The sequence below is a fragment of the Desmodus rotundus genome, chromosome 10 (genome assembly GCF_022682495.2).
Source record: "Desmodus rotundus isolate HL8 chromosome 10, HLdesRot8A.1, whole genome shotgun sequence".
NCBI lineage: Eukaryota > Metazoa > Chordata > Mammalia > Chiroptera > Phyllostomidae > Desmodus > Desmodus rotundus.
The window spans coordinates 13148595-13171480 of record NC_071396.1 but is presented as its reverse complement, the minus strand read 5'-3'; the positions used below and the strand labels follow the sequence as shown (position 1 = coordinate 13171480).

The 22886-nt window shown below is 50.0% G+C and overlaps 1 protein-coding gene across 3 annotated transcripts in view; it reads left to right on the top strand.

Annotated features, from left to right (window-relative positions):
- KIF26B (kinesin family member 26B) overlaps window positions 1-22886 on the top strand; it is a 397293-nt gene that overhangs the window by 339950 nt on the left and 34457 nt on the right. For all 3 annotated transcript variants that reach the window (XM_053912426.1, XM_053912425.1, XM_045184416.2), the window contains 2 exons: window positions 2113-2296; window positions 11027-11186. In XM_053912426.1, coding sequence (XP_053768401.1) covers window positions 2113-2296; window positions 11027-11186 — 344 coding nt within the window. The remainder of the gene's footprint in view (window positions 1-2112; window positions 2297-11026; window positions 11187-22886) is intronic.

The following is a 22886-nucleotide window of genomic DNA, read 5'->3' as shown; positions in this document are numbered from 1 at the left end:
TTTCTTCTCTAGTTTCACCCGACGCCTCCTTTCTTAGACGGAAGGTTTAGTTTGTACCTGCCTCTCTCCCAAGTGGGATTGTTTCCTCAGGTGACGATCCCCCATCTTCTCTCACCTGACCTTGTGCCCCCCGCCCCCAGCTCAGCGCCTTCCATTTTCATTATGAACCCTCCATGCCGTGGCTTATAAGGTCCTGTGTGTACCTGTCTACCTTTCTAGCATCATCTCTGGCCACTCCCCTCCTTGCCACACTCCTCTTAAATTGCACACGAGTCCCCTAAGAAAGCCCCTCAGACTTCAGTGTGCGTGTGAATCGCTGGGGAACTTGTTAAAATGCAGATTCTGGTTTCTCAGGTCTGGGCTGGTGAGCCCTTGATCTTGCATTTATTTCTAACAAACTCTCAGTGGCAAAGCTCTAAGGCACCAACCACGGTCCTTACCTCTGGGCCTTTGCACATGCTGTTCCTTGTGCACGGAATACTCCTCCTCCCTTCTGGTCCTTCATCTGGCTAACTCCTTATCCTTTAGGTCTCAGTGAGATGTCTCTTCTTCCTGGAAGCCCTCTTAGATGTCTCTCATGAGTTGACTAGAGCACTTGTAGCAGCTATGTTGTGATTGCCTGGTTAGCTCTTGATAACTCCCAAAGGGTGGGTACCACGTCTGACTAAAATTGGCTGCTCAGTTTTAACAGATGCAACAGATACCAGTTGGATGGGGAACCTAGTTAGAATGCAAACTAGCTGCTCATGAAAACCTTAATCCAGTGGCTCTGAAACTTTAGTCTTCATCAGAGTCACCGGGAGGACTTGTGAAAGCCCAGATCGCTGGGCTTCCCTGTAGAATTTCTCGTTCAGGGGTCCTTGGACAGAGCTGCAAAACAGGCATCTGTAGCATGTTCCCATGTGGCGACGCTGCTGGTGGCCCAGGGACCACACTTGGAGAGCCAGTGTCCTGAAGCATGAGACATACTCAGAGGTATCTTCATGGCACCTGTGATGGAAAGTAGTGTCCCCTACCCACGGCTTCTGCCCCAAGAATTACCCAGACCCTCGAATGCGTGGCAACATCCATTCACTTCTCCATCAATAAAGTTCCATGGTAAAGGTCCATGAAAGTTCAGCTTAACTGAAGACAAAAAAAGAGAAAGAGACCAACACGCTCTTGACTTTTTAACTCTTCTTATTGAAAAATTGTAAAAATTCTCTGCTTTATTTTTCGGCCATACTGAGTACAAAACCAGGAGCACAACGGACTCTCCCTTTGAGGTTTGAGGATTTTCATGGTCTCAGATCCCAAATACCATCTTTCACAGTTTAGAATTATACGTACAGTTAACATCAGAGTAGAAAACGGTCGGAATCTGTATCGACCCTGAAGCATATCCTTCAGGTCCCTTCTCTGGATACGTCGGATGTAATGAGTTTCCTGCCCCCAGAGAGGGAGAGCTGGCGGGACTCGTGCTGGTAAAGGGTTACTTACGGCGACGGCCGGGGGTCTCCAGGGTTTGCGTACCTTGCCCACAATGCTCTCTTCAGTCAGTGAATGAGTGTGCCACACACGTGAATTTAGTCCTAAGGGTAAAGCTAGATCTGTGTTACATGATATGAGACGTCCAAGTATCCTGGGCATCCTACGTCTTTGACACTTACTTCTTATCACTATGCCAGTTAATGTGGTCTGTGATTGCCTTTAATTAAATAGCTGGGGAATAAAATGAGAGCTGAGCTAGAGCTGAGCAACCTCTCTCACTTCTTTGGGACACCCGTGCTGTCGATGAAAATCACGCTTTGTGGCCTGTCATCTCTGAAATCCAGGTGCAGTCCCATCCCTCGAATCCTCTTAGGTGAACGGACTGCCCACGCTTCCGTGAGCTGTCCTCTGCTCCCATTCAGATACGTCCATTTGCTTCCTCATACCTGCCATTTACAGATTCTACCTAAATTATAAATAAGTAAAAGTGTGTGTCATCCAATCATGTGCTCAACATGAATCTTCAGAAGGGAATTAATTAGGCTGAGCATTGCACGTGAGTATAGGACCGCGTTCTAGAAGGTGTGGGGGGCTGGCGACCCTCCTCACGCTGCAGCTTCAGCTCGGGCTTGTGTCTTCCAGCTGCAGAACCAGAGCGAGCTGCGGGCGCCCACCGCGGAGAAGGCCGCCTTCTTCCTGGACGCCGCCATCGCCTCGCGCCGGGGCAACCAGCAGGACTGCGACGAGGAGGACCACCGCAACTCCCACATGCTCTTCACGCTGCACATCTACCAGTACCGCATGGAGAAGAGCGGGAAAGGGGGAAGTAAGTCTCCGTCCCTCCTTACCCGCCCTCCTCCCGGTGAGCGGCCCCTTGGTGGGGCGACCGGGACCTTTCATTCACCTGGCGCAGTGTCGCCAGTCTCGGCTCCCGCTGACTTGTGACCCAAGATCGTTGTTGAGTCTGGGCTGGAGTTTACTTTGGAGTTGTCTAAGGGCAGGGGTTTGCTGTGGTAAAGATCATTGATGAATGCTTGCCATGAGAATGTGAGAGAACAGAGTTTAAAACAGCCCCGGCTGGTGTGGCTCAGTGAGTTGAAGCATCGTCTTGTAAACTGAAAGGTTGTGGGTTCAATTCCCAGTCAGGGCATATTACCTAGGTTGCAGGTTCGATCCCTTGTCCAGATGCTTACAAGAGGCAACTGATTGATGTTTCTCTCTCACATTGATGTTCCTCTCCCTCTCTTTCTCCTTCCTTCCTCTCTCTAAAAAATCAATAAGTATGTCCTCAAGTGAGGATTTAAAAAAAAAAAAAAAGAAGCAAAACAGCTGCTTAATGGTATCTTTTGGTTCACAAACCTTAAAGGTGCACATCATCAGAAACCAGCCTTTTCCCACCAAAGCGCCCTGGCAATGTTACTCATCGTCAGCTTGTGTCTACTGTATGGACCCCAGAGAGGCCAACTTGTGCTTTTCAAGTCACCTGTAGATCCGACGTCTGAGTAACCAACCACACTCTGGCTGCCTCCCCCCTCGGGAAGCGGCCATCAGTGATGTTTCTCTGCAGTCAGCCAGCCCCAGTCCCTGTGATGGCCGCACTGCCAGAGTCCGGCTCTGGTTACACAGGTCCCCCATGGCTACGTCAGACCACACAGACCAGGGTGCGGGCTCCAGGCTCTGACGGGTGAGAAGCATCTGTCTACACTCAGCACCTGGGTGCCAGCCCTCAGCTGAGTGTCTCAGTTGGGGTCTTGGACCGCGGGTAAAGTGGTCTGTTGACCTCATTGGGTTTTCTCCGACCTCACAGGCTGGGCTGGCCAGGAAGCGGCTTCCACCGTCTCTCAGCTTCCATCTCTGCAAGGGCTTTTAAAACACAGGCAGCTGGCCCCCACACTTTCTGAACAATTTGTCTCAAGAAAGCCCATGCCAAAACAAATAAACAAACAAACAAAAACAAAACCCAAAATCCCTGAGTGAGGAGACTAACTTTGGTGGCTGGAAATTGTGAAGCTGCCTAACACAGAGGCAGGCAACTAACCTGATTGGAGGTGGAGCTTGGAATTAAGACATCCCGCTGGAATCTGGGGATGGGCTCCCCAGCTCCTCCCAAGTCTCCCTGTTGCCCAGAGTCTTGAAAGCTGGTGTTCTGGAGATAGCTTTAAAGGTATCTGTTGTGCCCAAGCAGAAGTTCTTCCCTTCCCCCACCTCAATGCCTCTGTGGACCCAGACTGCTGCCATTGTTGCTACTCCATAGTTGTTGCTTTAATTCAGGTTTAATGAGGCATAATTTACATGCAGTGAAATTTATCCTTTTTATGTGTCATTAGATGAGCTTTGGGGAATCTGTACAGTTGTGTATCCACCACTATCAAGACAGAGAACTAAGCCACACCACGTACAGTGCCCTCTGGTCCCCTGTGGTCAGTCCCCTTCTCCGCCCCTGACAGCCACCCATCTGATTTTTGTCCCTGTAGTTTTGCCTTAACCCAGAATGTCATGTGGACGGAATCATGTGGTCCGTGGGTGGCCTTGTGTGTCTGGATCTTTCATTTAGCATCACGCATGTGGTCGCATGTCCTCGCTGTCACTTACTTTGTGTGCTGCCTACTCCTTTGGTTTTGACTGGGCACAAAGATTTGCCCCCCACCCCCAGGACTGAAATCTCCCCTGGTCTAGAGTCCCATGCCCTGGGGCTAGCCTTCACGGCTCTGACCGCCAGCTGGGCCACCTGCACTGGCCCTCACTTGCACGCCCTGGGCGCTCAGGGACACAGACCAGCAGGTCAATCTCCCGTGGCAACCCGCAATGGTGAGAAGGGGCTGACTGGGTGAGCAAAGCACTTGGAATGGGAATCTTTCGAGGGAGATGGATTCTCAAGGAAGGGCTCACAATGTGGACAGCATTTCCGCTTAGAATAACTTTCTTAAAGAAGGAAACGAGGGGTTAGGGTGGGGATGAGAGGATCCAGACCTTTGAAATGAGGAACAGAGTTTTATCCACATTTCTCCTAACCATCTGAGAGCTGGCTTTAAATCCTGTCCTCAAATGTTTTGTTTTGTTTTGTTTTTTTCTGGGCTGTGTTTTCCTTGCATGAATGTGGGAGTCTGAAAAATGTTAATTTTATTCTTTTAAGCTGTCAATAGTAATAATAAAAATAATCACAGCCTGCAGTGAGTTCTTGTACTTTTGGCAAAGGGTGACTCACACAAGGCCTGACTCTTGAGCCAAATGGTGTTGAGTGGAAAACTCAGGAGGGGAGGTACCCGCCTCCTCCCGGGAGATTGCAAACCAGGCCCAGAGCAGCCCTGTTTCCGACGTCCCACTTTTCACTCCCTGGTTCTCTCCGTGTGCAATCTGGAAATAGGGAGGGCTCTTGAAAACAATGAAGCAGTTAATAAAATTACTGCAACTACTGTAAGAACTTAAAACTTGGCTTCCACAAAAGTGTAGGCTAATCTACCCCGAGTCAGCAGGTAACCAGTCCTGGGCGCTTATTAAATATTTAACTTAAAACTCATCTTCTTCGTATTTATAAACTGTGGAAGCAAATTGCTTTTAAATAACAAATTTAGGTGAAAGGGAAAAGGCAAGTACTATAAATGGCGTTTTCAAAGCTGCTTTGGGAGCTTTCTAATGCATGTACAGATGAGGATGAGGAAGGGCGGGAGGCCAGGTGGGTGTGAGGGGTGGGGCTCCCCCCTCACTGCCCCCACACCCTGGGCTCTGGAGATGTCACCTGCCTGCCACCGCACCTGGCTCCTTGCGGGGAAGGGAATCAGGCCAGAAGGCACATGGCCCCCCCAGCCCACGGCTGGCTTGATTTCTGTGCACTTGTATCTGCTTAAAACGTAATGAGGAGATTTGGAGTGTTGTTTAAAATGGAAATTGTGTTTACTTATATGTAAGGAATAACCCCTGTGGACTTGGCAGCCAGAACTCAATTAAGGGAAAGTTTATTAATTAGCCACCCTGCAGGGAAGCAGAGAGCAGAGCGGTGCTGTTAACTGGCCATTAGAAGTGCAGATGATGGATACAAAGAGGCCTCTGGGGCACTAAGTAAACATCCGTGTATGCGGGCACCTGAAACTTATACACACGTGTGTTTTACATATACACACGCACGCACACAGAGCCACACTGAGGCAGACAGACAAAACTGTAGTAAACATGTCCAGTCAAGATAGAAAAGAAAATTCTGTGTTGATGTATCATGGTTTTGCAGATAGCACTAGGTTAAGCTTGAAACACTTCCCCAGTTTACAAAGTTTTGGGGACATTAGTGGGGCCAATTCTTCACCCTATACGGAGGCTCCCATCTTTGCTCAGGAACGTCTTTCAAGGCTGAGGAACCCCTCAGGATGCCAGCGCTAGCAAAGGGACCCCAAAGTCCTTCTGATCAGGAGCTGCTCTGGGAGTCTAAAGCAAGACGGGACTAGCGGGGCTTCGGGGTGATACGTTCGCGATACAGAAGTTTCAAGTCTTGTTGATGAAGATGGTTTTTAAAAGCATCACTTGCATGAGTTATCGAAGCTCGCATGAGACTGTTGTCCAGGGCCAAGAATGACACTGTATCTCTGATTCATTCATTCACTTTGTTGCCTCTCGGGGAAGCCTACGGGCCAAGTGTGGGCAGGCTGCCTGTGACCGTGGACTAGAGCCTGTGCACAAGTCTGATCAGACGATTTCCTTCACCTCAGTTTTCTGTCGACAACCATCTGCCCTTTATGTGTCCTGGGATGGCGTGACTCGGCTCGTGCCCTGTCCAGGGCTGTGTGGTCCGTAGGACTGTGGAACCCCACAATTTGGGTGGTAGATGTGGGATAAGATGTAGCCAAGAATGTGGCTCCTGAGGGAGGCGGAGGCGGAGGCGGAGCCAGGCCTCTGTGCCCGCCACAGCAAAGTCTGTGCAGGAAGGGCTCCCACACTTAGGGGCTTGCAACAGGGCTCTTGTCTCCTCCTTGGCTGATAATGAAATGACAGTGTTACATTTTTAGACTTCCGTAATATAATTTTTAAGTTCAATGTAGCCCCGCAGTAGTCCCACTTGCTCTGCCCATCCCCTCCATTGGGACGGCAGTTCTCAAGCCTCACGTCCGCCTGTACCACTCTCAGCAGGTAACCAGCTTCCCGTTTATAGAGGAGACAGAGTTCATCTGGTGTGTCACCTCAGCTGCCCTCCTCTTAGCCTCAGAATCTTGTCCCTGTGCCTCGGTCCCCTCCTCCTTTCCTGTAAGTCTGCTTCCTCCCATCCCCTGGACTTCCTTGTCGTCCTGACCCCTCGCCTCTTTTGGGACCTTGCAAACTGGGACCCCACCCATCGTCTTTTCATACTTTTGTCTTTAATCTCTCCCACCACCAAGGTCGGGCCACCTCCTTTCGGAAGGGAGGGAAGGGACAATGGTATTAACAGTAAAAACACTGTCTGTACCTCACTTTCCCCGTGAACTGCTTCCTCCATCTTTCTCCTCTAGGGCCCATAAAGTGTGGGGGATGGTAAGCCATTGCCTTATCTCACCTTGTGTTTCAGTCATTTGTGGGCTTGTCTCGGTCTCATTAGGCTACAAGTTCCCCGAGGCCTCCGTAGGCCCATTTGTGAATCAGTGCTCAGTCCTCCTGCTGAATCAGACGGAACGTATGCTATACTGTAAACTGTGAATGAATTTCTCCCCCATCTAGTGCAGCTCTGCTTCAGAAAGGGAAGGACCGTCCAATCACCTTTCTTATGAGCAGATGGGAAGTTCAGAGATGCCTTTTCCTGCAACACAGTAGAAGACGGTCAGTTAACCGAGCAAGTTAGTAAAGAAAAGGGAAATCCTATGAAATGATGCATGTATGTGGTAAACATGTGATTTCAACTTACAACATACAAATGTGTGTTTACTCATCAGTCTTCTGACACAGCACGTGACTCTCTCTTTGAGATGATTTTTCAAATTAAGGTTCTGACTTTCATAAACCACATTTGTATTAAAATCTGGTTTTTGCTTTAAATTTCTTCTAACCGATTCAGGGACTTAAAATACATTTGTGTAGCCAACTGGGTATAGACTTTTTCTGGATTCTTAAAATTGTTTCCACTCTATAATTTCTCATTCACACCTATTTTTAGCATCTTTTTTTAAAAGAAAAATAACTCACTTTTATCATATCTTTCCAAAGCATTGGATTTAGTTTAGAAACATGAACTGTCTTTCCACTGTGCCATGCTAGTGGTTTACACAGTGTTGTTTTTACCTAAAATCCCAAGTGAAAGAGGCATAATTAGATTTAGGGAGAAACCCGGCTGCTATCTGTACCTCATGATGGGGGACAGAAGTACATGGACTCACCTGGGGACAGCCCGCGCTGGCCACCAGCGTGCCGTGGTCACCATGGAGAGCATCGTTAACCTGGCCAGGTGACAAAGCACTTGGCGTTTCAATGACTCCCAGTGACCCTGTCACATTGCACACTGGCCAAATTAGAAAAGGTGGGTGTGGGCGCTGGGCGTCCACATTATCTATGAAGATTCCAAGGTGAATCTCATGGGCGGCAAAGTTGGGGAGCCACTGAGTTGTGGGAAGGTGAGTTCAAAGAGCTGCCTGCTTTACACGTAGCTCTGGGCTTTCACGTGATGTCCAGCAGTACTCACCTTCTACGAGATATCAGGTGGTTTATTCCACATCTGCGAACCTCACCCTCCTCTCTGTAAAATGGAGCTGATTCTCGCATTACAGGATTGTTGTAGGAACTGAGTGATGTTGGGAGAAATTAGCACTTCCTGGCCCCACCAGATACTCAGCAAATACCTGGGCAGGATAGCTCAGGAGTGGGGCGGAATTAGTATGTGGCTTCCTGGGGGGAGAGTAAAGCGATGTGAGTAATTTGGTGTGGGCAGAGTCTAGACTTCAAACGTACATACTGGAACGTAAAGACAGGATATCTCAAGGCAGACTGAGTTCTGTTCCTGTAACCCCGCAGCGGTGGCTTCAGAAATCTGAAGTCGATAAGGAGCCCTAAGGAGCCCGCTTCTTAACGGCTGTTAATTAGCACCTATCTCGTTCATTGATTGCAGAACTACTTCCTCTCCAACCTCCAGTAACATAAGTTCCTGATAATAGCTCTTGGCCTTGCCCGCTGACCTTGCCGCCTTCCTGATTAAACACCGCGTGTGGAACTCAGAATTCCGTGACAACTGAAGCTCCAGTGGGTATAGAGCGGAGTCGCATCCCCATTGTCTAAATGTGACTCTCATTTTGAGTCATGCAGGTATAATTACAGGTATTCTGTACTATTATTCTTCAGCACAGCCTAAACTGTGCCTTTGTTCTCTGTGTTCTGTTTTACTACGTGTGCATCACATTACGCGTTTTATTCCATTACATCACATGGTCGGAAAGTCCAAATTGGTCCGACGTTGCCCTTTAATCTGCGGTGCACGTGGAATATCTGAGTTTCTCCCGTCTGTATAATTAAGTTGCAAAAGAGATGATATTTTGCTTTAAAAATAACTATTTCTCTAGCGCGCTATCATGACCTGATCTTGCATGACAGGAAATGGGATAAAAGGGAGGTAGCATGTTATATCTTCTCCTTGGAGGATTTTTCACTGCGGGTGGTGGAAGGTAAACAAAATGTCCCGTCCTGGGTGTGAAAAGTCCTTTGCCGTGGAGGTTCCCGAGTAACCGGAGAGCCTGAGTGGGGATGCTGTGCTTGCTGGGAACACTCCCACCCTTTGATCCCGGAGTGTTAGAGGTGGAAACTGCAGCTGTGCTGGGGTAGAGACAAGGTCAGGGTTAGGACAGTGGCTCCCTGATGTTCTCATCCCACAGCATGGACCCTGGTGTGCTCCCAAGTCAGCGTTGTCCCGTGGCCCTGCCTGTAGGTACGTGTGAATGCCCAGAGGCTGCCGGCACGCCCCTGCACCTCCACCAGGACCCAGACACCCACACCCCGCCCCTGCGTCAGCCTTCTCCACCCACCGCTTCCCCGCCTTGTCCCAAATGACCCAGCGTCCACAACGACCTAGGGAAGCTTCAGTATCCTCTGTCGCTGGGTTCCTACCCTGCAGAATAGGGGGAGGGAGGGCCACATGGGGTGGTGTGAGCTGAGCCACCTGGAAAGGTAGGGGCCCAGAGGCCTGGGAGCAGGAGGGAGCTGCTGCCTGGGGAGCCATGGGAGGACAGGGAGATGTTTAGGAGCCGGGCTGCCATGCTGAGGGCCATGCTGCCCCGGGAGAGGGGCCCCGGGACAAAAAGACTGTCTGGCTACTCCTGCCGCCTCGGGAACTGACTGGGGTTGCATGGCGTGGGGTGGAGAGCACAGGCCCTGAAGGCCTCAACCTGGCTTTCCCACTGCCCGCCTGGTTGTGGGCAAGGGGCCTTTCATTAAAAACAGATGTAATGAGCTCTACGGGAGATAAGATAATCTTCACATATTTAAAGTGTATAATTTGGTAAGTCTTGTGATATATGTACACCCACAAACCATCTCCACAATCAAGGCAGTGACCCGAGCCGTCACCCCCAGACGCTCCTTGGGAGCTTTGAAATCTCTCCCTCCCGCTCCCCCCTTTTCTCGCCCCGCCCCCTGGGCAAGCACTGAATGGCTTCTGCCCTGTACGTCAGTGCGCATTTCCCATGGCCCCACACGAATGGGATCGAATACGTAGTCGTCACTCTTGTGTGTGGTTTCTTCACTTAGTGTGATTATTTGAGATTCAGCCATTTTGTTGCCCAGATCAGCAGTCCATTTCTGTATATTTTTGAGGCATAGTCCACGGCCTAGGGGGGTGTCCACTGTTTGCCTGTCCATCGCGGGCTGATGGACGTTTGCGTTGTTGCTGGTTCGGCTGATTCCCGTAAGAAGATCTGTCTGGTCCCTGTCCCTGCATCTAGGTCTCTAAAGCTGAAGTGCTCTTTGATGAGTTTCTTAACTTTTCCAAACTTCTATTTTCTCATCTGTAAAGCAAGGACGACAGCATCCAGCTTATGGTTTGAGTGTGGGAAGTGGGTGAGACTGACGTCTGGGCGGCCCCTGGCGCGTGGCAAATACTCAGCAAATACTCGGAGTGTTTCCTGTCTCTGCACCCGGCCGTACTTCATCCTGATCCTACCTTGGGTTACCCACCTGATCCCTGAGCTGTAGGTCAGGGTCTGCATGATGAGCGGCCAACGCAGATGATCACTCACGCGTCCTTCAGGTTTTAACTCGATCAGTTTCAGAATTCTTCTCCCCAAAGGACACGCAGGCACACGCCTTGTTCTCCTTTTATTAGGCATGTACCTTCTTTGGAACCTCATCCAATTCAACCTACAGGAATTGTTCGTTTGTTTATAAGGTGAATCAGTGCATACAGAAGGGCAGCGACGTGTGCCAGACAGAATTTAAGAGACCGCGGTATGTGTGCCTCCAGCATGATTTGGTCAGGGTTCTCTGCTAGATCATGAACTTCAACCGTTTGGTTTCTCTTTTCCTTTTCGCCCCCTTGGATTTCCCAAGGAGCTACATGACGAACAGACGCGTGTTTGCCAGGACCTAACCCCTCCTCTCTCCTCTTGTCTCCTCCTCGTGGCAGTGTCCGGAGGCCGCAGCCGCCTACACCTCATTGACCTTGGCAGTTGCGTGAAAGCCCTTAGCAAGAACCGGGAAGGAGGCCCCGGGCTGTGCCTCTCGCTGTCCGCCCTGGGCAACGTCATCCTGGCCCTCGTCAACGGCAGCAAGCACATCCCCTACAAGTAAGTGACTCACCCTTCTGCACCAAGAGTGGGGTGGCGTAGGAATGGTGCCAGGGCTGGGCGTGGGACTCCAGGTCCCGCGACATCTGGGGACAGCGGTGATGCAGAGGGTCGGTCTGGACAACACGGGGAGGTCAGTGCCAGAAACCAGCCTTCGCTAACAGTTGTGTAATGCGTGATCCTCCAAATTCAAAAGCTGTGGAAATATCTGAACCTACCCTAGACCTCAAGTGTGTTCAAGTCAGAGGAAACAGGAAGTCACCTCAGGTGGGGTCTTCAGTCTCAGTTGCCATTGGTGGATTACTGTACCCATTGTATAGATGTATCTGCGTCTTAGTGATGAGAGCAAGGGGCAGAAGGTTGGCTTTCCTGTCCCTTAGGCCTAGGGCTGCCAGATTTAACCACTAAAATGACAGGATGTCCAGTTCAGTTTCAATTTCAGATAAACAGTAAATATTGGGTGAGATATATGGGATTTCTGTATTTTATCTAAAAATACTACTTAGGAGCTCTGGCCAGTGCGGCTCAGTTGGCTGAAGTGTTGTTCTGTGTATGGAAAGTCACCAGTTCAATTCCCGGTCAGGGTACACGCCTAGGTTGCAGGTCTGATCTCTGGTCGAGGCGTGTACAGGAGGCAACCAATTGCTGTTTCTCTTTCCCATCAATGTGTCTCTCTCTCTCCGTCTCTCTAAAAATCAATGAACATGTCATTGAATGAGAACAGTAAAAAAATTTTAAATGCTACTTAGGAGAGCCTATAAAGTTTAGGGAATTACCACCCCTGTCCTGTGCAAATGTTTTTCCACGGTCCGGATTCTTCTCCTCTTTCCAAACCTTCACTCACCACACACCGAGGGCTGGAACTATGCATCTTCGCAACACCACAGGGGTGCAAGGCTCGGAATGACGTAATGTGTGGGGAAGTTTTTGTAAAACTTAGAACACTGTAATGAGAATAAGCTAGTTGAGCGTAGCCTCATCTATTTAAACGGAAACAACAGCTGCCTTACGGAGTTGCTACAAGGATTAAGCGAATATACACGGAATCATTTCTATAATCTGTAAAATCCTAAAAATATGAGTTACTGTTGTAGAGGACAAAAAAGGTAAGTCAGGCTGTTTCTTCTACCGTGGCGGAGATTCGGGACAAGTCCTTGCGTTTTCCTTTTCCTCTGCCCTGACTGATTTATTCTCCGCCGGGAGGACCAGGGCGGGACTGGCGTTAGGAGCGCAGATGGCAATTACAACCCTAGCTTTCTCAGCGCTTGAGATTTGGAACCCTAGTTGGGTAAATCCAGAAAGGGTTTTCCCAGGCCTTTTCTATGAGAAAAATATTCAAGTTGAAGGTTTATGAAGTTTCATCCAGTATTATTTCTGCAGTTGAGTTAGCTCAATTTCTAGTTACAAGAAGGGAAGGAAGGGAGGAAGGAAGGAAGAGAGAGGGAGGAAAAAGAAAGGTCTAGATTGGTACTGTCAGGGCTGGAGACCTTAGGAAAAAGGGAAAGAACTACTGTGGTTGGTCTCCCTTCCATAAAAACAGAAACATGTCTCTTCGTGTGGTAACGCAAAAGATAATGATTTGTGTAAAACTCACAATGCCCCATAAGAGGTCACAGATTCAGTATTTTACTTATTTCTCTCTCCTATTGTTTCTGTAGAGCGGCATGCTTTTATGATTTCAAAAAATAGTTGAACTGATGCATTTTGTATGGAAGCATATGACATTACTTTTGCTTTAGATAAGTAACTTCCTTTTGGTGAGAGTTGGGTTTTAGTATAAACATGTAGGGAAACATTCAGACTTGTTGTCATTACTCGTTCAAGGTCTTCCGTTAAATTAAACATGTTTAACATCAGCTAGCCATAAGGACCAGCGGCCACCTGCCCCTTGGGAGGGCGGACAGAATGTGAAACCTCCACCCACCATTCTCTGCAGATGCCTGTCTGCCTCTGTTCCGGGAGTTAGTTCCCTTCTTCGCCTCTGGCTCCCAGGGAGGGGTGATTGAAGTGTTCCCATGTCTGAAGTCGGCACAGCCTTGGCATGAATGCGGTGCCCGAGCAAGACACTGACACACAGCTCTCCCCAGCTGTCAGGACCCTCCTGGAGGTCCTGCAGGGCCTCTTGTTGCTTGGCGCCAGAGAACATGGTGGCCTGGCCATGCAGCCAGCTCTTCCTCCTCAAAGCCCTCGCTGGCCAGTGCCCTTGTGCCTGTCTCTCCCAGTCCTGAACGTCCATCATTGAGTGTGAGCTTTGAAAGACCCGAGCTGTAATAGTGGCTCCGATTCTCGGCCGCAGCATGTATTCCACACCTGGTGCCTGCGGAGCAATTAATCAACTGGAAACTACCCCCTTTCGACGTGCAGGAAGTCAGGGCAAAGATTTACTCAAATAACCCAGCCGGCTGGTGGCGGGATCAAACCGCATCACTCTAGGCAGCCTCAGAGACCTCAGCCGTACTGAGCCCTGGCTGCCAACCCACTCCCGACCTCATCAAGCTCCGAAATGTATTAGCTGTCTCTGCTCCGCGCAGCACGGGGCCTTCGGCACAGCGGGGCGGCTCTGAAGCCACATTATGCAGCGTTTTGTTAGCATACTAAACACCTTTCAGGGGTGGCAAGCCTTGTCTTTGCTCCAAGTTCCTTAAAAGGGGGAGTTTCCTGCCCTTGCGGTTCCCTGTTGCTCCTGCTCACTGGCGGGGGAAGAGCTGAAAACAAACTCCACTACACACACACAACACTGCAACCTCCCGGTTGTCACCCTAGACAGCCCCGGGCTTGGGGCCTGCAGCACTGGTGTCTGCTTCCGGGAAGTTAACCGGAATACGCACAGAGGGAATGCAGCTCCTCCTCCTTCCTCTCCGTCGTTGGGCCAGACTGTTTGTCGTGTGAGCGAGGCGGAAGGCGAGCTTGGGGTCATTAGCCATCGCAGGCGCTCCCACGGCACCCTAGGTGTGCCCTGGATGGTTTGGACTCCGAAAATGATATTGCCTTTGTAGATGACAGGTGCAGGTGCTTAGGGGTCCCCAGGCTCAGCCACCGCACCGCACAGGCTTGCTGGCCAATCCAAAGTCGCTGAATCAACCCCAGATGGCGAGACCCTTCCGAAAAGCATGCGAGGCGGCAAGGAGAGCACCAAGGGGTCCAGCCTTCTACTCTGTCCTGCACTGACAGGCTGCACAAATGACTCTTGATTTGGGGGGACTTCTTGCCCAGGGAAACCAGTTGCAGTCCTGAGTGTTTTGACAGCGCATTTCCAAATTTCCCTCCATCATTATAGCCACTTGCTGTTCCTCGCCATTTCTTGGGCAGCAAGGTAATAGGAGTCACCCCATTTTATAGGTAGGAAAAATTAAGCACTCAATGGATTGAGTGCCGGCCTGTGAACTGAAGGGTCACCGGTTTGATTCCCAGTCAGGGCACATGCCTGGGTTGTGGGCTAGGTCCCCAGTAGGGGGCATGCGACAGGCAACCACACATTGATGTTTCTTTCCCTCTCTCTTTCCCTCCCTTCCCCTCTCTAAAAATAAAATCTTTTTAAAAAGAATGAAAAATTAAGCAGAGGCATTAAAATGCATTCCCATCCCCAAAGCTAGTCTTACAGCATTTGGTCCCCAGAGGGGCCACCGCAGGATCTGTCAGTGTGAAGCTGGCTGTGGCTGAGTGCTCTTATGTCCCAGCTGGTCCACGGGACTGCGCTCTCAGAAACTTGGACAATTTCATCACCACCCAATTCCCTCAAAGTAGAATTTGGTCCCTTTGAGATGTCGTCTTGCGAGGGGGACAAGCCCATGGGAAGGATACCCACAGCAAGACTTCAAGCCTGGAAATATTCACCTTCATTTATAAGTGTTACTCCATTTGGAGGAATAATTACCTTAATATGTCAAATGATCATACTGTTTCTAAACAATGTCTTGGCTCGCACTTAACAAGGGATCGTGGAAAATCCCTCTGTGACCCTCTCGTGTTGTCTGTTGCTCTGCCCAAGCCACTTGAAACAGGCTGTGCATCCCCATCCCATGGCACAAGTGAGGCCCGAGGCCTCTTTTATGGTTGGGTCTGGGGTTGAGACCAAGACATGATCCTCGTTTGTTGGGATCAGTCACCGGCTTCATGGTGGTCCCCGTCTCTCTGTGGTAAGTCTCCTGGGAGAAGGAGGAGTAACAGAGGCAGCCTGTTGCCAAGGGCTTTAGAAGGCAAGCAAACAGGACTGCAGGGGCCCCTTCCAGAAGCCGCTGTCCCAAACCTGACAAGGACACCGGTCCTCGGGGTCTGGGACAGGAGCGCTTCTCCTCCTCAGGCCCTGGTGAGGAGTCAGGCACCAAGGCCATAGCAGTGGCAGAGCTCAGCAGTTCATTCCAACCAACAAGCAGCACCAGAAATGCAAACTCTAGTCCGTGACTTGTGGAGGAATAACATTTTTTTTTAATTCTTACCCGAGAATATATTTTACTGATTTTTAGAGAGAGAGGAAGGGTGGAGGTTAAAGAGAGAGAGGCATCAATCGGTTGCCTCCTGTCCACACCCCAACTGGGCATCGAACCCGCAATGTTTTGGTGTATGGGACAATGCTCCAACCAACAGAGCCACCAGACCAGCGCCGGAGGAATGACATTTTTTAAATAGAGGTGTTTTTGTAAGAATGTTAATAACTAGGAGCGTGCGTAGCACTTGAATCTGCCGGTGGCACCCACAGCAGCAGGTCTCAAATGCAGAAGGCTCTTGCGGAACTTGCGTCTCTGAAGGGCTCCTTGTCCTTGCTCTGAAAGGGCGTTTCTCCTGCGAGCCATTTAGGTGTTGGGGCCGTCTCTGCTTTCTCAGCCCTGGAAACCTACCCAAGGTCTGGGCAGCTGGAGAGCAGAGCTAATGGTGGGCACTAGCTATAATATTCTGTCCCCCTGGCTCACAGAGGAGATGAAAGGTTTATTCCTCTGGACCTGACTGCATATTATTTCTGCTTAATGTGGAATCAAACAGATATTTTGCAGGGAAAATGCAAATGAATACCAATGCTCCAGATTTACTTATGACAGCATGTGATGGAGAGAAACCCTGTTGTGAGAGTGTGTCCGTGTGCCTGTGATGTGAGACACACGTGCACACAGGTGTATTTAGCAGCCTTTAAATGTACATTAATGCGGTATTATCTCCTGATTTACAGGGAGAGCATCAATTTAGAACTATTTGCACAAACTCCGGATTCCAGTTTATAGCATTCCCTGTTTAGAAATAAAATACCCAAAGTCTCAGGTTGCCAAGCAACCGTGGCAATGATCGCTCTTAGTATTGCTGCTTCAAAAATACTCATCTTTATACATTTTCGTGGCTGTAAGGAGGCAGAGGAAGTGAGTTTAGGACATTCTTGGGACGTAGACGTCCCCATTGAGGGAGGTTTTAGCATTCTTGCCTGCTCTTATTCTTCCCTCCGACCTCCATTCTCTTCACTGGCCAGTGGTATCTTCATATTGAATTGTGGAAAATTCCAGAGGTTGGTATTATTTTCTGAAGAGTTGAGGCAGTAAATGAGCGACTAGTAAATGACATCTGCCGGGTTTACCACAGAACCACGCAGGCCACGCCGGGGGAAGTGCGGCCGCCTGGGAGCCAGCTGGGGCACAAGCACTGGTCCTTCCACCTCGGGCTGGGCCCGCCAACTCCTCACATCCCCTTGTTGTTCTCAAGAACCTCTTTCTGCGCCTCATTGTGCATCACTGACCTGCAGCACGCTGTCGGGCTCCCAGCCCCTCATCACTTCTCGACAGCAAAGCCACAGTGTACCTTTTTCTTTGTCTCCCGAGGCTCGCCGGTGTGAGGACAGGGGCAGAATCGGGAGACTTCTTGTCTTCTCGTTGGCTTTTCAAGAGGTTTTCTTCCTTTATTACTATAATTACTCATCAGACTGTCTTCTCTCCAGACTCTGAACCAGTTGGCAAGTAAATATGGGAGTCTGATTAGGACATAGGACCCCCTATCTGCTTAATCCTAGTAGAGGAGATAGGGGTGCTCCCCTGTCCCTCTACAGACGTGGACCCCAGGACTCAGGAGTGGGCAGTGTGGGTCAGCAGAGCACTCACTTATCCAGAGAGCCACGTGACCCAAGGGGAGGAGTGTGTGTGACCTGCAGGGAGACAGACGGACAGACGGACAGCCAGCACTGGGCTCTCGGTGCCCAGGATCACATTACCAGCCCCGCCAGGGCAGAAAGTGGAACAGGGATGTTTTTCTTGTTCTTTCCCAAGGGAGACAGATTCCCGGTGTATAGGCTCGCTGGGTCAGAGGGAGAAGGAGAAAAATCGTTCCCAGCACGTACTCTGTGGGTTTTCAGCATTGTTCCCGCAGTTCTCCCGGTGGGGACTGAGCTCCCAACAGGGCTGTTTGACAACGGGCACGTGATAACTGCTCACGGTCATTGTTCTCTTACCTGAAACAGGAGCTGCTCCAAGTTCTTTACGGACGTTTGACCTCATTAATGACACTGTTCCGCTCACACCGTGATACAGATGGGGACACTGAGACAAGGGGGTGGGGCACTTGTCCCAGGTGTGTAGCTGGTGGGGGACGGAGCTCTCGGCTGCCCACCAGTGGACCCGCACTTGCTGGCAGGGTGTTGGGAAGGCTGCAGGGCTCAGTGGGTGCTCACTGGCCTAACAAGCAAGGCAAGACAAGGGCTCCAAGGGTTCCGCACAACTTAAATGTGCGTGGTTGGCTGTAAGTGGGAGCGCAGGCCCGAGGGGCGGCCGCTGTGGCTGCACGGCCATTCAGGGTCTGTCTCTGCGTCTCACCTTCGCTGGGATGACTGCATGCTGGATGCTGCGGCAACAAAGGAAGGGAAATGGGGAAGAGAAAGAAGGAAAAGCAATCTCCTGTTCAGGACCTCAGCCACTTAGCAGGGCCGAGTCAGGAATACCGAGTAAGAATGTTCAAGTGAGAGTCTCCCCTTGCTCAGAACCTGTATGCAGGGCCCGGGCAGCAGGGGGAAAACAGGGCCTGGGTCCCCCCCACCCCCCACTCACTGGCTCTCAGTGGGACCCAGCAGGCTGAAGCTCACATTCTGGGCACCACTGGCGGACGCTCTCAGCAAAGCTCAGCCTCTTTCACAAGTCTTTTTTTTTCTTTCCTTATTTCCGTAATCTTTCTTGTGTTAGATCCTGAAAGTCCATGGAGATGTTTCACGCCCCCCTCCCCCCCCATTAGTAGGAAGAAGGGCAGGGTGCTATTGGCTCTCCTGGGCTGCGGGGCCCCTGGACAACCCCCCCCCCTTTGCTGGGCGGCCTCCAGCGTGAGAAGGGGGACCATTTCCCACTCAGGACAGCTGGGCACAGCTCCTGATAAGATGGGCTTATCGCCCTCCCCGCCCTGTGAGGAGGTTTCTAGTAGGTAGGCAGAGGCATTTCTGAGCGAGCAGATCTCTGTCAGAAGAGGGAGAGGTCATCACCCTGTCTGTGTCTGGAACTTGGGCCGAGTGCAAGAGCGTTAAGGAAGGGAGAGGCGGGAGGTGGGAATGACAAGGCTGTCAGAGGGTGGGATAAGGAGCTTCCTCAAACAGCTGGCTAACAATGGGAGCTGGGGGGATTCCACAAGTGGCAGAGAAGATAGTCCCTCTATCAGCTGGAATTTGGGACGTTTCCTCAGGCTGGGCTGCCAAAGAAGTGTGTGCCGTCAAGAATCTGTGGCTCCTGACAGGGATGACCGCAACCTGGCATGGAGGAGCTAAACTGAGCTGAGACCAGGGAGACGTGGGTCCTCTTGCCATCCTGCTGCGACCCCTGCACCCCAGCTAAGTCAGGGACAGGAGAGGGACCGTGGAGACAATGTGTGTGTGGTCGGCCCTGCAATGCAACGTGCCTCAAAGACAAAAATACAACAGTTTTACTGTGTTGCAAAATGTTATAACCCAGACTGATCTGGCACTATCTTATCTTTCCATCTGTTCCTCGACTTTCAAGGCTTGCTTCTCTTGGGCCAAGTGGCTGATAGTTACCTTTTGTGAAAGTGGAAGCCTCACGCAGTTGACAAGAAGAATGTGTGGGCCCTAATGCACAGACATTCAGTTTATGAGACTCCAGCCCCAAGGTCCCTGTCCAGGCAGAGAAGTAACAGATTCCTGGGGAGGTGAGTGACCCCACCCAGGACTTCCCTCAGTGACGCTGTCCTGGGGCCTGGGAGTCAGCCCAGGAGGGCGTCAGGCACTGCTGTGCCCTCAGCTCTATGTGCGCCCCATCGACTAGCTCTCAATTCAGGTGTTTAAGGAGATGAATTTTTCATATAATTTGGCCTTGAAATACAAACCAGCTACTCCCAGTGCTCAGCCAGGGACAGGGATGGGTTCCAACACTGAACTAAAACTTGCCTGTGTTAGATTTGGTGAGAGGAGGGCTTTCTTCCAGAGAGATCTTCAAGGCTCACCTTGATGATATAAATTTCACCTTATGCTTCAGGTCCCCAGCGACGCATAAAAACTTTAACTCCAGTATTCACTGGGCTCCGCGTGGTTCCCTGATCAGCCCGCAGACCTGGCTGAGGAGTTTAAGCAACTGATTTTGTTTTAGTCTGACAGAGGATGCCAAACACACACAGGGAATAATTTGAGAAATTATTCACAACAGAACGTCTATAAGTTCTTTCCTCAATTTTGTTACTCATGCACGCATTCATCCAAAAATATTGATCGGGCCCCGACCACAGGCTCAAGACACTGGGGAGAAAACACAGAGTAACAGACATCTCCACCCCGGGAGAGTGTGCAGTCCGGTGGGGAGACGGGTGTGATACCGGAGAACAGGTCAGCACCAGTGCTTAACCGCCCTGGTGGAAGGGCGGGTTCCAGGAAGGTCGATGGAGCCAGAAAGACTGTAGTGATGGCCTGTGGGGCAGGGGTGGTGACCCTGAGGCCCCCTCCTCATCTGCTCCCACTCTTCATCCATTCTCACTTGCCTGTGTTCTCCGAAGTTCCCCGTAGTCCATTCTGCAACCACCTGAGCCACTCACCACTGTTCTGTTCTTTGCTGGAATCATGCAGACACTGCCTGATGCAAATCACAGTAAACTACCGAGCAAAATGCAAGCCTCCCAGTCCATGGCTAATTGTTATCTTTAACGATAACTAATCATCATATCGCAAGTCATGCTACTACCCGAAGAAAACAGGCAAATGGGGAGGGCTTTGGGTGAGTCCAGGGCCAGTGCGCAGGGAGCCCGGGGTGCCCTTGGGCCCCCACCGGGTTACGGGATTACTCAAGAATAGCTTAATTTAGACACAGTTATGCATTTGAAGGGATGGGGCATACAAATGAGTTGGGGCTTAATTCATTTAAAAACTGTCTGGAGCATTAATAGAGCCTCCGTCAGGGTATCCAGCCATGAATTCTCACCTGTTTCACAACTGGCTCGGGCTCAATTGAGCATTAATAGATTTCTTTTGTCCATGCAAATGAGGTGATAATTCATTTCATGTGTAATTGAACAGTTTTCAAATTGTTATATTCATGCAGCAGTTAAGTTGTGCTAAGTCATCTAATGTACCTAGTAACTCTTTAAAGCAGAGCCGAGTTTTACTTTAATGTAACAGAGGCCTGGAGAAACAGGGGTGGTTAGAGTGTGATGTGTCACTACTTTGAAGAACAGTGGGCTCAAAGAGATTTTACAATAGTCACTCCTTTGGGGCAGCAACCCCAACAAGCACTATTTATTCTCGTTTGTCCTTATTGCTCCTTCTCATCCTACCAGTGAAATTAGTCAACCTTTTTGGGAGATTCTAGGTTTCAGTGAAAGGAGTGGGTGTTGCAGGCTCCGGTTGGAAGCATGCACGTCCCGGTTTTGTGCCCTGGTGTGACAGTTTTTCCGAGCCTTGAATGTCCTTGTCCTTAAGGCACCGGGTCGGTTCTTCCCTTTGAAGTTCTCACCCAGGCTCAGGTGCCCCGGGGACTCTGCCGGCCCTCAGCACGAAGCCCCCACCGAGGCCTCCCTGCCACTGTCGTTTGTACTGGGAGTATTTTCATGTGGTTTTCCCAACAAAGTTCACTGAACTCTTCCCTCCCCTGAGGGAAAGTGCCATGGCCCCTTCTTTTTGTTTGTTTGTTTGCTTTTGAGGTTTCTTTTGGGTGAAGCCCAGAAGATTTCAGGCTCACACGCTGGCCAGGGCTGCCTGAATGCCCTTTTAAAATGCCAATCTGCTGCCACCCCTTTCTTTAACCCCTTCCGGGGCGTGTTGTTGGCTACAGGATAGAGTTCAAACCCTTGTATGGCCCATGAAGCTCTGCAGAACTTAGGCCAGACCCAACTATGGCCAGTCTCCTGATTCCCTCCCGCCCTCTCACACCCCCACGGCTTTGAACAGGCTGTGACCTGTTCTCAGTACGGCGATCTTGTTCGTCCCTTCAGTGAGCGGTTACCAAGAACACGCTCTCCTCCGGTCCTGCCCTGGATTTCCTCCACGTAGTGAGTTTCTGCCTGTTTCTCTTACACGTTTTAATTAGGAAATATGCCACATATGCAGATTTAGAAACACATCTGCCCAGCCCGCAGGTACCCGATCGAATACTGGTGTGCCCGCCACCCCACTAAGCGACTGGCACATTCCAGTGCCTTTGCAGACAGGCCCCTGCATGGCTGCAGTGCCCTCCGGCCTGTCCCCAAGGGGACCACATGCTGGCTTTGGGTTTACAGTCCCCTTGCTTCCTTACAGTTTTGCCACCTGAATTTGTGCCCCTAAAATATATTGTCTAGTTTTGTGTGTTTTGGGCCTTTAGGTGAATGGAATCCTACTCTTTTCCTGGCCTTTCTATAACTTGCTTCTTTAAATCAGTCTTTCATTTTTGACATCCATATTGATGTGAGTAGCTATAGTTTATTAATTTTCATTGATGTATGATTTTCCATTGTAGGAAGATATCACAGAGTATTTATTCTTCTGCTGATTGATTTATAAGAAATTTTACAAAATCGATTGCTGAATTTTGTCCAACCCATTTCTGTATCTAATGAGATGATCGCATGGTCTTCCTCCTTTGATCCTATAATACGGCAAATTACACTAATCGATTTTCTAATATTAAAAGTCCTTGCATTCCTTCCAGCTTATTCTTTGTGACTTATTTCAAATATTATCTCCTCTTCGAAGCCTTCTCTGTTATCCTTTCTTCCCTCCTAATTTTTCGCTCAAGGAAAGTTATTTCCCTGTTCTAAGCCCCTAAACGATTCTCTAGGTTTTTCATTGTAGGCAGTGATGTTATACTTTAATTATTTATGTCCTTTCTCTCCTATAATGAGAGCTCATCCGGATAATGATAGGATCTTTTTCTTCAGGTTCCTTACTATGTTGGCACTGATTTGAATTAAGTCAACCTGTTCCAGACCCTACTTCCTCAGGAGCAAACACGAATCAGATGTCCGCCTTTAACGTTTTGGTGGCCCGCCTCATTCCTAGAGGGCACCCTTGGGCCATGAGACTTCCTTTGTAACCATCAGAGCCCCACTGTCAACTAGTACAAAGTGTGCCTTTTATGGTAGAGCTGATGCAGGCGTTCTGGGGGGCCAGGGACCCTAGGGAGTGGGGCCCACTGTGGGGTCTCGGCTTTGCGCAGGAAAGAATTCAAATGTGAGCCAGCACAGAGTTTAAAGTGAAAGTGAATTTGTTAGGGGAGCAGAGAGAAGGCTACTCCCCAGGCAGGGCAGCAGCCCCCTTTTAGCAGAATTGGCTTC